We start from the raw sequence: 14,299 nt of genomic DNA on the forward strand, positions 1-14,299 counted from the left end.
CATGTGGTGGAGCCTTGTGTTTAGGCAATGGGTGACACAGGCTTTTCATGGCTTATTTGCTTTTAGGAGTTGTCTTTTTGGAGGGTGTGTGTTCTTACAGTCATTAACACCAGGAGAGAAATCCTGGCAACAAGAATGAAGCACTAAACTTTATTCAGCTTACAAGCCGAGTGTCACTTGTGCTCTGTGGAGCTGTTGCTAGAAATTATTATAAAACTGCTAGAGAATTCTAGAAACAGCTGGGAAAACCCTGGTGCTTCCTAGAAATTGCTGGCTCTGGGAGCAGGGCAGGAAATCTTGGAAACTTTTGAGAAATTTGGAAAACTTCTAAAGCCTACTAGATGTTCAGAGAAACTTAGCAGTTACAAGAGACCTTAAAAGCTGCCAGAAACAAAAAGTTTCTAGAGATTCCTCCTGGAAAATTGTAGGAGTTACCAGAAATCTCTAAAAAAAACCACTAGAAAATCTGTGAGAATCTAGTAAATTCCATGACTCTGCTAGTAATTTCTACAGTTTAGGAGTGTTTATAGGAACAGGAAAGCCCCTACCTGCTACCTTTTGGATAGAGTGACAAATGGTCGTCTATGTGGGTAAAACCTGCTTATGTTCCCCAAGCTGTCAAGCATACAGTTCTAGCATCTTACTAATGAGTGTCCCGTATGTGCTTGTCTCACACACAAACTTGTTTTCTTTTCTGCAGTCCTATTTTGTTACGGATTATGATCCCACGATTGAAGACTCCTACACCAAGCAATGTGTGATAGATGAAAGAGCTGCGCGCTTGGACAGTAAGTGGCCTCGCTAAAGCGTGGTACTGACAGGCTGTGGCTGTCGCTGCCTGTGTTTACATCTGTGTCCATAAAATATAATGCAGGTAAACAACTGTGCAGCATGTGGCTTTTACGTAAGTGTGTGGCTGATAAAAACTACCTACTTTGTTTTATTAATGAGGTACCCAGGATTAGAAGTGCTTATACCTTATATATGTGCAAGTGTGTCTCTTTAAAGTAAATTGGACATTTTGTTTTAGGAATTATTCCTGGAACTTAAGTGCCTACAAAACTAGGAGAATTTATGTAACTCCTAACAGTTACCTGGGTTACCCTGGTGGAATGAAAAATGCATCGCTTGGCTGTTGTGTGCTGTCTCTCCACAGTGCAGTATAAATGCTTTGCTTTAAAAGTTTCAGCTCTCCACTGTCAGTGATTTGTTTAAGGACAAACCAGAAATGCTTCCAACTCCCATCCCCAGACCTCTATAAGCATTTACCAGTTGTTTCAAATGGTCATGATTAGCAAAAGTCCACCAAACTTTGTCTTTCAGGTTGTTTGGTAGGTCAGCCAGTCCAAGAACTTTTTTGAAATCTTAACAAAAATGCAATAGTATCTGTGAAAAGTGATTTCTGCTTAGTTATAGTGTACAGGAGAGGCTCTCAAAATATCCTACTAGGAAGGACTTTTTTCTCAGTCTATACTCTAAGACCATGAACTGTAGTAATCAATGTTTTGCTTATGTTCAGTTCTGGATACAGCAGGACAAGAAGAGTTTGGAGCCATGCGTGAACAGTACATGAGGACAGGCGAGGGTTTTCTGCTTGTTTTCTCAGTCACTGATAGAGGAAGGTAAGCCTGATATACAGTTATTAAAACAAACAAGTTGTGATTAATCTTAAATTGCTGCTTATCCTTTATTGAAATTATCTCAAACATTACATGTGCATTCACTCTTAGATTGTGGTGTGACGCTCTTTCAGCACTGATGAAAACCCATTTTAAACCAATCACTCATTGAAAGTGTCTGTCTCTTGCAATAGATGACTTGAAAGCATGCACAAAATAATGGCAGTTCTATTCAAGCACTTCACTGCAGCCCAGAGTACAATAGTTTCCTGGAAGTGACAAATTTAAACTAATGGCAATGTGCAACAATGTTTGATCAGTTCTTAGAAATATCCCCTTGCCAAGTGTGCTCATCAGTGTCGAGTGGCTGGTTCTGTATTTCTGAATGGGTGTATCCAGTTCAGGGTAAGTCCTGTACATTTTGCCAGCAGTGCTCACTCTGCTCCCATGAACTGACTGGAACCTCCATAGCTGATTGACCGCAGAGTTGAGGTGAAACATGTCTTTTTTGAGAAGCTCACAGAGCTTGGTCAGGTAGCAATGCAAGAGTAGGAAACTGCTGTGTATATACAGACAATCACTTAATATTCGGGCTGTGATCTGCCTCCATTGATCTTATCAGATATGTGCTAATAGAAGAGAAGTGCTCAGGGATCTGTCCTTCTGCTCGTTTCAAGTTGCAACAGAAGAGTGATCAAATCCAAAAAAAATGTTATGATTCTGCCTCTGCTTTGCCCCTTTACAGGTCCAATTCAGGCTCTAATAAGTTACTTCTGATCTTATTAACAGCTCTATCTATCATGAGAATTAAGATAAATATTCTGTGGAGCATGAGCATGTTTCCATTGCATCCCTATCTTACACTTAAGAATGCTGCTAAATGTATAAATTTATCTTAATGTACTGTACAGAAGAGATTCTTGCTCTTCTGTTAGAGATCTGGCTCTGTGGATTTAAGACATAGTGAGCACTTGTGTTAACAAATATTTTTTTCTACAGAGGACTGTAGATTTTTTTGAAGTGAACACTTTGGTTTGTCTAAAAATATTAAGCTTTTGTTTGCTCATCTGAAATCCTTCAAAGATTGCTGAAGAGTGAAGTTTTCATTTTTGCTCTGATACCCATTTGATTTAAGACTTACTTGCATGTCAGTGAAGTATCTTCTAGCAGTGTCTGTCCTGCTTCTGTGATGGAAATTAATTTTGAAGTAAGAAAAAAATCTAGATGACTTAGAGGAACTTGAGAGTTACCAACTGGTTGCTACAGACTTCTGAGCAAAGTATTAAACCAGCGTATCTAAATGGAGGGTCAATGGTGCTTAGTGCCACACCTTCCTTCTAATTCACCTTTCTTCTTACAATTGCTTTATATGGATGAGGTGGAATGGCATTGTCATGTCTGACTTACCGTTTTTTTTGAATGCAACTTTCTTAACTGATGAGCATCTTGCTTTCAAATTTTAGTTTGCAAATCTTAGTGTAAATGGCTTCAGACTATATGCTTGGCATTAAATACAGTGCTTGGGAAGTGTGTGCTCTAAAGGATATGTCGATTGTCTGCAAGCAACTCTGCTGAAGTTCCATATGTAGTGATGTAGCTTTAACAGTGTTTACTTAAAAATAGTAATTTTTTAAAAAATTATTTATTTTTTCCCCATCTCCCTTAAAAAAATCCTTGTTTGGACCAGAAGTAGTTTGTTTAATACACTGTCCTTGGAGAAGCTTTCTGTTTTGCTCGCCTTCCCTTAAGCACTGATGGAATATTCCTTACTGCTTGAACAGCATCAGTATCAACTCAGTTGGTAACTGGAAAGCTTTCTGATGATTTAGCCCTGCCATTTTTCTGTTCTTCAAGAAATAACATTTTCCAGGTTTGATAGCTTCCCCTAAAATTCCTGGAAGTAGCTGTGGAGTCTGCCAGCTGAAATATTGATCATGAGGGTCTCTAGACTGTAGTTTGAATATTCCAGCCAGAGCTGAACTCCAAAGTCAATATTTGTAGAATGAACTGTGGTCGCTTCATTCTCTACAACACTTTGGCATCCAGGTTCCTCTAGATTGAGACACGGTAAGTGTTTAGCTTACCCTGCAGCCCCACCTAAGCCCAGTGCATCGCACATTGCTAACCTGGGGATTTTTTTAGGTTGAGTGTTGAATGATTCTCTGACTGGTCATGCTGTGACAGTGGACTTTGGGAGTGCCTGCAGCTGTCTGTGCTTGTGTGGCACGGCAGGGCGAGTCCAAACAGGTGACTCATCATCTCTGAACTGCTGCAGAACCCGAGAGTCTATGAATTAGTGCACTGATGCTCTGCTTTTATTCTTTTCCAGTTTTGAAGAAATCTATAAGTTTCAGCGACAGATTCTTAGAGTGAAAGATCGTGATGAGTTTCCTATGATTCTAGTCGGTAATAAAGCAGATCTGGACCACCAAAGACAGGTAATTCATTTGCTATTAGGTGCTGCTCACTTTCTTCTAGAAACTTCACAGTTTTCTTCCCAAAACCAGAGTGGGAACACATAAATGAAAAAAAAAAAAAAACATGTAAGACTAATTCCAGTGCAAGAAACACAACTACACTTAGTTTCTGTACTTGAAGAATCTTAGAAGCATGATGGCATTCCTCGTACAGCACATCTGACTCAGTGAGGTTATGTTGACACCGAATCTATTCACATCCAGAGTTGGGAGCTTTCTGTCATGACTTGATTACTCAGGCATGAACGTGTCTAATTCCTCCGTTCTGTTACTCACCGCAGCGCTGTGCCAAGCAAAGCGCATTCCAGCGCCGGCTCTAACGATCCTGAGACTTCAGGGCTGTTGCTTTTACCATTCACTGCTGTTATGTATAAATGAGTGGCCATCCTATTTGGCTACTCATCTTCTGTGTAACTGACTTGAAGCTTTAAGAGCTGGAAGTACAGCAACACAATTACTGTGGTATTTATGTACCTTAAAGTTTTGAAACTAGCAGATTTCAACTTCACCTCTAGTTGAAAGAGAGGTTAAAAGATTTAGTGTAGAATTATTTAAAGGAGCTTTAAATTTGTTTTCCCTGTTTACTATTTCATGAATCAAACTGACTTGAGCTGAAATTAATCTTGCTGCATCAGCAGGAAAGGAACAGGTGTCCAACTTGTATTCTTCTACAGCAACTTACTTCAGAGGTTTAGTATTTTCTCCTGAGAGAGGAAGATGAGTCTTAAAGCTTGGTAACAAACACATAATTGATTTTTTTTTCTATGTGAATAAACTAAATACTACTGAAATTGCTATAACTAAGTTTCACAAGGAAAACAGAGCTTTAAACAATAAGATATTCTCAGACTTCTCTACCAGGCCATGTCTTAGTTTCTGTCCACAAGTGCTTATGTAGGTTTTGTTCTTTGCTAAATAAAAGCTTTTATCTCGGAAAACAGTGGCTGGAACAAGTAAAAAAATTAGACTCAAAGGATGTTAAAGAATTTAGTGGATTAGTACATTGTTGTTGAATGAGTTTCTTGAATACTGCATAAAACTCTCAGTACAAAAAAGTTCCTGTTGAGTATGTCGCCTTGATTGTCACAACCTCTTTACCCCAGAACCTGTGTAGAAAGATCATGACAAAATTAAAACCTATGCTGAAAGATACTGTCTTGAAACAGGTTTTCACAGAAGTAGCTCATGAACTCATCAGAAGTAACTTCATGTCCTCACGCATGCACAGAACTATCAGCCTGTCCCTGAGGCAGGGCTGAAACTCTCTTGCTCTTCAGTTACCATCACGCCCCCAGCAAAATTCCCAAATTTAACCTTGCTGGCTCTGGAACATAATTTGCTTTATCTCATGCACAAATGTTGGTGTGGAAGCTACGTAGGTGAAACTGAACTCTTCTGCAAACTCTAATTGCTGAAGGGCAAACACCCAGGTGCTTTGGGAGGGAAATAATATGGCTGCTGTCAGCCCCAGTTCTCAGAGGTTACGCGCAAATGTAGTTGGTCATCCTGTAGATGCATTTCTAGAAACAGTTACAAACTTTGTTCTCTCTCTTCCGCCCTCCTAATATTACTACACCTCCTCTGTTTGTCCCTTAAAGGAAGAAAGAGGTGCCTGTCGCTTGTTCTCCTTCTGGTCCCTCCATACCCGATTCCTCACTGCTTTTGCAGATGCTGCTGGGCTGGTGTGCATTCAAGCTCAAGGCAGCTGTTTTCAAATTACTTAACTTCACAGTTTTGCTGCTTATAATGAATGCAAATAAAAGCATATGTCCCCAAGAGCTCCTTTTGCTTTTTATGGCTACATTAATTGCCTTAATTGATTAGATGCTGATGAGCATAACTTTGGTGCTATCACTCACACACAATTTACATGCAAACTGGTGAATTTGTGACTTCCATCATAACTTATGCCTTAGCTGTAGCTGAAAAAGCACCTCTGGGTTTACTGAAACAGCTCCTATGTGTTCTTAACTCTTCCTTTCCCCGTCACATGGTATGTTTCAGTTGGCCTGAAGTCAGTCTGAAGGAATGGTTTGGGGATGCTGAGCTGAGATAATCGGTCCCCAGAAGGGAGAGGCTCCCCTCCCTCTTGACCTCACGTTCCTGCTCTCCTTTGCTGGCCCTTGTTCTCACTTGAAGCACTTTGTGAGGTGAATCATCTCTCCAGATGGAGGAGAAACAGATGAGCTGGAATGGCTTTCTGGGACGTGTGTGAGTTAAATCAGCTTGCAGAAGGAGTTGAGAGCCAGCACTTGAAGCATGGGAAGGGGTGGGACTGTGGTGTTGAGGAGAGCAGGGAGGAGTTGGGGTGGGGGGAAGAAAGTGAGACCTCGCCTTTTGGCAGCAGCAGCAGCAGTGAGATGTTATCAGTTGGATGTTAAACACAGCCAGAGTCTCAGCTTCATTGGTGGGTTTGTTTCTGCTCTACCACATGAGGTCTCCATGTGGGCCTGCAGGCAGCGAGTTGGACCAGCTTGCTGATGTGTCTGCAAACCAGTCCTGCCACTGGGTCTCCCCAAGGATGGAGAAACTTCAGCCTGACAAGCGAGCTCATCCTGCTCTGGCTATGGGTTTGCTGCAATGGGAGGTCTGGGGGCAAAGCTGAGCGTGCTCCCTCCCCTTGGTGAGGAGGACGTGGGGTGTACCCAGGCTGTAACTTGTGGGCAAAAACGTGAGAAGTGATGGTCCTCTGCACTTTTGCATTTTTAGTCTGTCGGTGTGTCAGGCCTTGCTTTGGTTACACCAAAAACCTGGTCAGACAGGCTAAGGTATCACAGGGCAGTCCTCTTGTTTATCTGGCACTACTACAAGAAGTCATTTTGCTGTCTTGTTTAATCACAAATGTACACTTTTCAGCTGCAGAATTTAAATATAATTTTTAGAAATTCAGAAAGCCGGATATGAATTATTAGAGCACAACTACTTGTACTAGGCATCTGTCTTATTTTTCTGAAAGACAGGAGGCAAAGCAGTGAAATAATAGAGAACATATGCTACTTCTGAGAACGTAGAACTAGCATAAATTAATGTGGTGTGTGTTCTGATTAGCAAATGATGCTTGATAGAGTTAACACACAAATCTTCCTGGAGCCCAAAAGAGCTGAATGTGTATGAAAGTTTTAGATGCCTCAAGGGTCCGACCATCACCTTTATGTGAGTAACTATGAGTTGTAGTTGAACAGAGTACTATCATTGTGATACCATAAATTTGGAAACAAATGATGCATGACTAATAATCCTTGTGTGGTGACAACTGTTTCTCAAGAAGTACATGAACTGGGTTGTACAGCAGAACTGCACAGACAATAGTGTGGTCCTAAGTGTTGGGGAATACCAAAGATGTAGTCTATAATAGTGGTGGCTGTAATATGTTGTAGGTCAACTCACAGGTGTTTTTGGAAGAAGGGAGGTGAAAGAGGAAGTTTGAAATAGAGATTTGCTACGCTAATAACTGTATAGATAAAATTACAAAAAGTCTGCTTAACTCTATTTGTCTCCTTTGTGCTATGGGAGGCAAAGTCCCCGATATCCATAGGTTAGGTTGACAAAGAAAAATCAGTTATTAAAGGACAAGCAAGCATTAATCTTTAGAATGTCCTTGTATGATAAGGCATAAAGTTACTAGTGTTTCCAAATTCCTCAGTCAGTCACATATTGGTGACTGTGAAACCAAAACTGAAGCACCATCTCTTATTGCTCTTTCCTTAGAGTAAATGCGCCGTAGCAGTCTTTCTTTTAAAAGGGTAAATGTTCTACAACTCTGTCCAACAGCTTCTGTCCAACAGCACTGGCTGTTTCTACAGTAGAACAATTCAGTAGAGCACCAGGTATTTTAGTAATACACACTACTGACAGAGGAATAGACTTGCCAGTGCAGGACCTTTTGTAGATAACTGCTAGCTTCAAGAGGGTCAAGTCAGTTCCCCAGATGGCAGGGTTTCAAGGAAAGTCCAAGTTGTAACAGGAAAGTGCTTGGTTTTCAATAAATCCTTATTCTTGCTTTTGCATCATGGCTGAACTAATACAGTGACCTAGTGCTAAGATCATCTGTGCTGTTAGATACCTTCAAAGTGAGGTTTTAGAGAGAGGTCCATGTGACTTCAGTTTACGTATAGAGAGATGATGAGCAAAGCTTGGTCATCCCAGCCAAGCAGCCTTGTGCTTTGACCTTGATGACCATCAGCCTAGATGCTGGAAATGAGCAGTTAGTACATTGGTTTTTCAGACTCGCTGCTGCATAAATAACTTGGCCTCAGATGGCTTGTTCAGAGCAGGGGCAAGTATGAGGACCTGGGTCATGGCCTTCCCAAATTCATGAACATTTGTTTTGGCCTTTCTCTTAACTATTGCAAACTTTTGTGAAAGCATGACAATAACTTCTTGGGGTGGTAGTTTCTGTGGCCATGTACAGCAACACCTCTGTTCTTGCAGATGGATTGTACCTTCAGGTGTTCCCATGGCTTGCCTGATTTTCAAGCTTTGTAGGTAACAACCATCAGGCATCTGATGCAGCGTTTGAATACAGCAAGTCTGTCTGTTTGACTGTGTGTCAGTGTTTCATAACCACATTTTGTGCCTACCAAAGTGACATTTTATATGAGAACATGGACAAAACAGTAAGTTGATAGTGACTTGCCCCTTCAGGAGAGCATTATGGTAGCCCATGGTACAAGCATGAACAAGCAGCGCTGGTGGGTGGGCTGGTGAGGCAGAAAATGGGGTGACAGATGCGCTCATGAGGAGCGATGGAGCTCTGGGCAGGAGCGGGTGGTGTTTCTGTGCCCGGAGCATGGCAGTGTGGCCACAGGTAGAAATGGATTCCTCTCAGACCTCAGGACACACTGAACTGTTTCCTACTGGTGTGATTACAACACAGCCCTTAGTCTTGCGTGAATGTTCAGGCAAAATACAGATGTGTTGTTAGGTTAGGCAGCCTTGTATGGCTGCTTTAGGTGGAGGAAAGAATTGAAACCTGAGAAACTTAATGTATTTCTTATAGTTCTCAGTTACAATAGTAAAGAGGGGGGGCAATGTGAGATGTATTCACAGGATTCTTGCACAAATACTTAAATGGAAACTGTTTCAGTAAGACTGTTAACTTAGGGAGCTGGGGAATAAGCTTTTCCATTTGCTTACATCTTCTGTAATGGTGATTAATTTCCATTTGCTTACTTAATATCTTCTATAATGGTGTTTAATTTGAGAAACCTTTACCAAATGTCTGAACAGCGTGAATGAATTGATATCCAAAAACAAGCAGTAAAATATCCTACAACAAAAGATAAGCATCGTAAGTGGTTCTCATTCATATTCAGCCTTACGTTTACCAAAACTAAGAGATTTTCACTGCAGAACCAACACACACACATACACAGTTACTTCCAGAAAAAGCTATGGCTCTTTTCTGTCAAAAGCAAGTATTGTTCTTTGAAGGAAAAGGATTTAGTTCTTATGTTGCTGGTGACATTTAAGGTGTCCCATCACACTGAGAAGCCTGTCATGACACAGGGTTGTCATACTTGAGAAGGGAGAATAAAAAGATGTAAACCCATGTTTTTGTTTTCAAGTATTTCTATGTTTGTACTTACTACATTTTCCTCAGCTTTGAAAATGGAGCTGGTATGTTTTGGCCTCTAATTTACATCTTGGACACTGAAAATGTATCTGTAGTGTGCCCAAAACCAAGTATTTTTTTTAAAATTGACTTTGTGTGTTGAGGTTGCTAAAATTGACCACAAGTTACTTGACAATATACTTGTAAGACTGACAAAAAGATTATTTTGGAATGAAGGAATTGCAGATACTCCAGTAAATGTAGCATTTTAAATGCTGAATGTTGTGGAAGTGTAGCTTGACTTCATTACACTGCTATTTTGACTTGTAGCTCTAATGTGTTTCAGATACAATCATGAAGGAAGCAGTAAGCGTGTGTGTTTAAAGACTGGGTTCAGTTTCTCCTCAGGGCTATATGTTCCTTCCCAGTTATTTATTTTTATTAGACGTTAGACTCCCAGTTTCTGGGGCTACAGTAGTCTATGCAGAGATTGCAAAACTAAACCTCTTTCCTTTTTGCTAAAACTGCCATATTCATACTTTAACTTTTGTCTGATACGTGGGGGAGAGATGCATAGAAGGTTCTGGTTCATGCAAACTTTGGGGGATTTGACAATGTCACTGATGTGCCAGAAAACAGCTACAAATGTTCCTTAAAGTGAAGCCTTCATAAGCTTCAAAATAAGGATATTTCCATGACTGGGGCTAGAGAGGCAGATGGAAGTGCATTTCTTTTAGCTAGTGGAGCAAAAATCTTGAATACCATTCAGTTTTCAGACAGCAACAGAAGCTTGAAAGATGCCAGTCATTCTCACTCTGTGCCCTGCAGTTAAAAATGCAGCTCCAGTAGTTGATCTTGGGACTGGATTGGTTTTGAGGGTGTTTTTTGGCTTCAGCTGATGGTTTTAACACCAAAATAAATGCAGAGTGTCTATGTGTGTTTGAGATCAGCAGATGTGTCCAGAGTTACTCCAGCTGGTGGCACAAGGTGCTGGGGGCTCCTTGTAGAGCTTCTGGAGGGTTTTTTGGGAGCAGCCCTCAGTTCAGCAGTGAATGTATGGATGTAATACCAGTGGGGGGGCTAAGGACAGAGGAATCAAACATGTTGCAATGCTGTTTGTAGGGGCTCTCAAACTGTGTGTGTAGCTGCTAGGAAAGTGTTTTGCAAGCTAAAAAGTACTTCTGTATCTTGCCTTGGGTTGAACGCTGCCAATGATGCTTTTCTATTCCCATCTATTTTCCTTTCTGTGTAGCTTCTTAATCTGAGTGCATACCTGAGTGCCTTTCCGAAACGAAATTAAAAATAAACCCTCTTTTTTGTCCTGTTCTCATCGAATCAGTCCTCCGCATTCTGGTTTAGCGTTTTTCTGTGACAGCAGTGTAATCTTTGACATTTCTTCCACTGGCCATTGTCTTGGCAAGACGTGCTGTGTTTCCTTTCCTCACGGCACGCTGCCCTTTCCTCCCCGGCCCCACGGGTGACCTTCCCCTGGAAGCCTCACGCTGCTCCTGCCGTCTGACCCCGCTGCTTTCTGCTGCGTCCAGAAACACCCAGGGATCTCCTTTGGTTTTTCCCTGTGACCGACTTATTTCTTCTTCCTATAATGGTCCACTAGCTTCCTGCCTTCTGCTTCATCATGTTAAATTATATACAAACTATGATGCTCGTTACTTCCTCTTCATCTCGCTTTCCCCTGTTGTCCTGAGGATTCAAGAGGTAGACAGGGTTTATTTTAATATCTCTGGATGGCCTGAAGGCTTTATGGATCTTTAGATCTCTTGTAACTTAAGCTGCATTTAAAACTAGCAGTATTAATATTTTGCTGTGTCATAAATCCTTTAAAAAATTGCTGCTCTAAAGATTCAGAAGCTAAACATCAGTTCTTGTTTTAAAAATAATCTGATTTTTTTTTTTTTTCTCTAGATTTAGCTGGGGCAGGGACAAGGTGAATTAATCAGTAGAATTCACAGTTCTGTTGGTAACCCAGCAGATGTTACTGAGTCTTTGAGGAGGAGTGAGGGACTCTTGTCTGCCTGTGAAGGAAAACTCAGTCTTGCGGAACTGAAGAGGAGACAACTGCTGTCAGGGGAGTTCCCTGGAGGGTCAGCCTTTGTCTATTGCAAAACTGTTGTAAAAAGTCTTCACTTGCACTTGAAAGGATGTATTTCATGGATTTGTTTCCTAGTGGTGTTATGTGGATAGTGTGGAAGCTATTTTGTGGCCAGATAAGCATTATGGATCCTTAACATGTATATGGAGTGTCTACTGATACAAATGTGCCCACAGAAGTCTTAAATGTGATGACTAATGTCTGTTACAGGTGACACAAGAGGAAGGTCAGCAGCTAGCACGGCAACTTAAAGTAACGTACATGGAAGCCTCAGCAAAAATCAGATTGAATGTAGACCAAGCTTTTCACGAACTTGTCAGAGTTATAAGGTATGATAACTTGAGACCAGATAATTAAGGCTCCCACATTAATGGATAGCTACAGCAAATTTGTTAAAATGTAGTGGGAAATCACTGAGGAAATTCTATCTGCTGGTACCTGTGAACTTTGACCAATGTTCTCCATTATAAAATATTCCCATGTATTAGGAAAAATGTTTACATGAATGTAATATGTATTTGGAAGATAATTTCTTCACCTTAATTTCAGATTTTATTGATCACCTGTTAAGTAAGTCTGTTAAACTAAATCAGAGGTTGGCCTTCTGTAAATGATGGTATTTCTGAAAAAAAAGGCAAACACAAAAGAACAGTCACTCATTTAATCAGTAGTTTGAATGTCAAAAGTAAGTCCATCTTCTAGAAAAGTGTAAAATCAGTGAATTTAAATACAGCATTTATTTTTAACTGAAATGATTCTATGATTAATTTGAAATATCTGTTTCCAGGAAATTTCAAGAGCAAGAGTGCCCTCCTTCACCAGAGCCAACGCGGAAAGAAAAGGACAAGAAAGGCTGCCATTGTGTAATTTTCTGAGAATCCCAAGAACCAAGCTATCAACTGCCAGATTACTTTTTTCTTTCCGTCATTTCACATCACTTCTGGTATTGGTCTAGCCTTATATGTGCATGTCCTAAAAGTGGTCACCAGAATAGCCTTAGTCCAAGGAGCTGGCAGAATAGTTCTTGAAGAAGACTCAGTCATCCTGGGGCAGACTTCAAACAAAACACTAAGGCTGCTTCTTTAATACCACAGTTCCTTCCTTCTCTCCCTTAAGAGCTTGCACCTTGTGGAGTTTTATTCGCAAAGGAGATGAAACAAAACCGTGTAGGACAAGGTGTTGAAGTCATGCATAAGTTGTCTCTTGTGAATTAATTTATTTTTACTTCTGACATTTCATTAGCTATTACAAAGACCTATATTGAAGTATAGAGAATACTTTTTAAAGAAGGGGTGGATTGGCTTTTTTTTTTGCCCTCAGTTAAATTAGATTTGAGTATTCAGCTAGCCTTAAGAAACCTACACTGATTTTCATTGTCAGCAAAGATTTTCATCTCTCGTTTATGCTGCAGTTTTGTTTCAGTGGCCAAAACAGTCTACTGTATTTATTTTATGAATCCAGAACAGCTACGGGATGATTACTACTACTATTAGGATATGGCCAAATACCTGAGCTCATTCTGGATTGAGGCATTTCAGCTTATTAAGAAATTTCACATCATTTGTTTGGAAACAAATTGTCTTCCTTTGTATTTCTGGGTAAGGGATTAAGGAAAGCTAAAATTGTAGCTGTTTTTGTTTCATGTGATATAAAAATGAATTTGATCTTTCCATTGTCAGAGATGATTAAATGTTTTTGCTATATACTTTTATACATTATTTTCTTATCAAACTAGTTAACAAGTATTTTTATATGTTTGTAAGCAAATATGCTTTCACAGCATAACTTGTGTATATGTAAAGATGAGTATTTAATTCTCACAGTTCACTTTTAACTGACAAAATGTGGGATTTGCCAAACTGTGGTAAACTTCTCCCTATTCTTCTGGTGATACCCAAGAATGGCTGATTATGTGCCTCCCCAACACACCCATAGAGTAAAATCTAGTGTTGTGTTTTAATGAATTTCAGTATCCCTTACTAAAGACTGACCATTATGTGAATTATTAAACTGTAAGACTTTTAACTGATTGTTTCGTTAAACTGTGGATGGTTGTTTAATTTTGAGTTCTGTGGATTGTGTTTAAACAATTCAAGAGTATGTTCCCTGATATTGAAATACTGAGTGGTATTGCACAGTTGTCACCTTACTGAATGTGTCCAGCAGTTCTTTGAAACTTGATTATTAAGCAAATCCGTGTATAACTTCAGGTGCTAGAATTAAAGGTGATCTAACCATTATCGGGGGTAAGCACATTGCCTCTTTCCGACTCTCTTCCAAAACCTGAGTTTTGAGGGTGGGGGGAGCAAGGGGGTGATAGGGCCTTTTAAAGAGATATATATGCACGTCTGCACGACCTTTCTTTAAGCTCAAAGTCAAGAAAAGCCACTTCAATTTAAATCATGATAGATGCTAAAAGCTCCTCTTTGTTTTGACTAGAAGTCAGTGGTCCAATCCACTGTTCTTGTGTTCCCGGGCTGTGCTCGCCCTCAGGTGCTCTGCCATGAGTCTGTACAGGTCTGCCAAGAAAGCAGTGCTT

The 14,299-nt window shown here is 40.3% G+C and overlaps 1 protein-coding gene across 1 annotated transcript in view; it reads left to right on the forward strand.

Annotated features, from left to right (window-relative positions):
- The window catches only part of RRAS2 (RAS related 2), a 44,434-nt gene extending 30,649 nt beyond the window's left edge, over nucleotides 1-13,785 (forward strand). Inside the window, exons 2-6 of the mRNA XM_080345119.1 lie at nucleotides 701-788; nucleotides 1,520-1,622; nucleotides 3,949-4,057; nucleotides 11,971-12,089; nucleotides 12,548-13,785. Coding sequence (XP_080201245.1) covers nucleotides 701-788; nucleotides 1,520-1,622; nucleotides 3,949-4,057; nucleotides 11,971-12,089; nucleotides 12,548-12,635 — 507 coding nt within the window. The 3' untranslated portion in view covers nucleotides 12,636-13,785. The remainder of the gene's footprint in view (nucleotides 1-700; nucleotides 789-1,519; nucleotides 1,623-3,948; nucleotides 4,058-11,970; nucleotides 12,090-12,547) is intronic.
- Nucleotides 13,786-14,299: the final 514 nt, after the last annotated feature.

This window comes from Nesoenas mayeri (genome assembly GCF_963082525.1).
Source record: "Nesoenas mayeri genome assembly, chromosome: 5".
Classification (NCBI taxonomy): Eukaryota; Metazoa; Chordata; class Aves; order Columbiformes; family Columbidae; genus Nesoenas; species Nesoenas mayeri.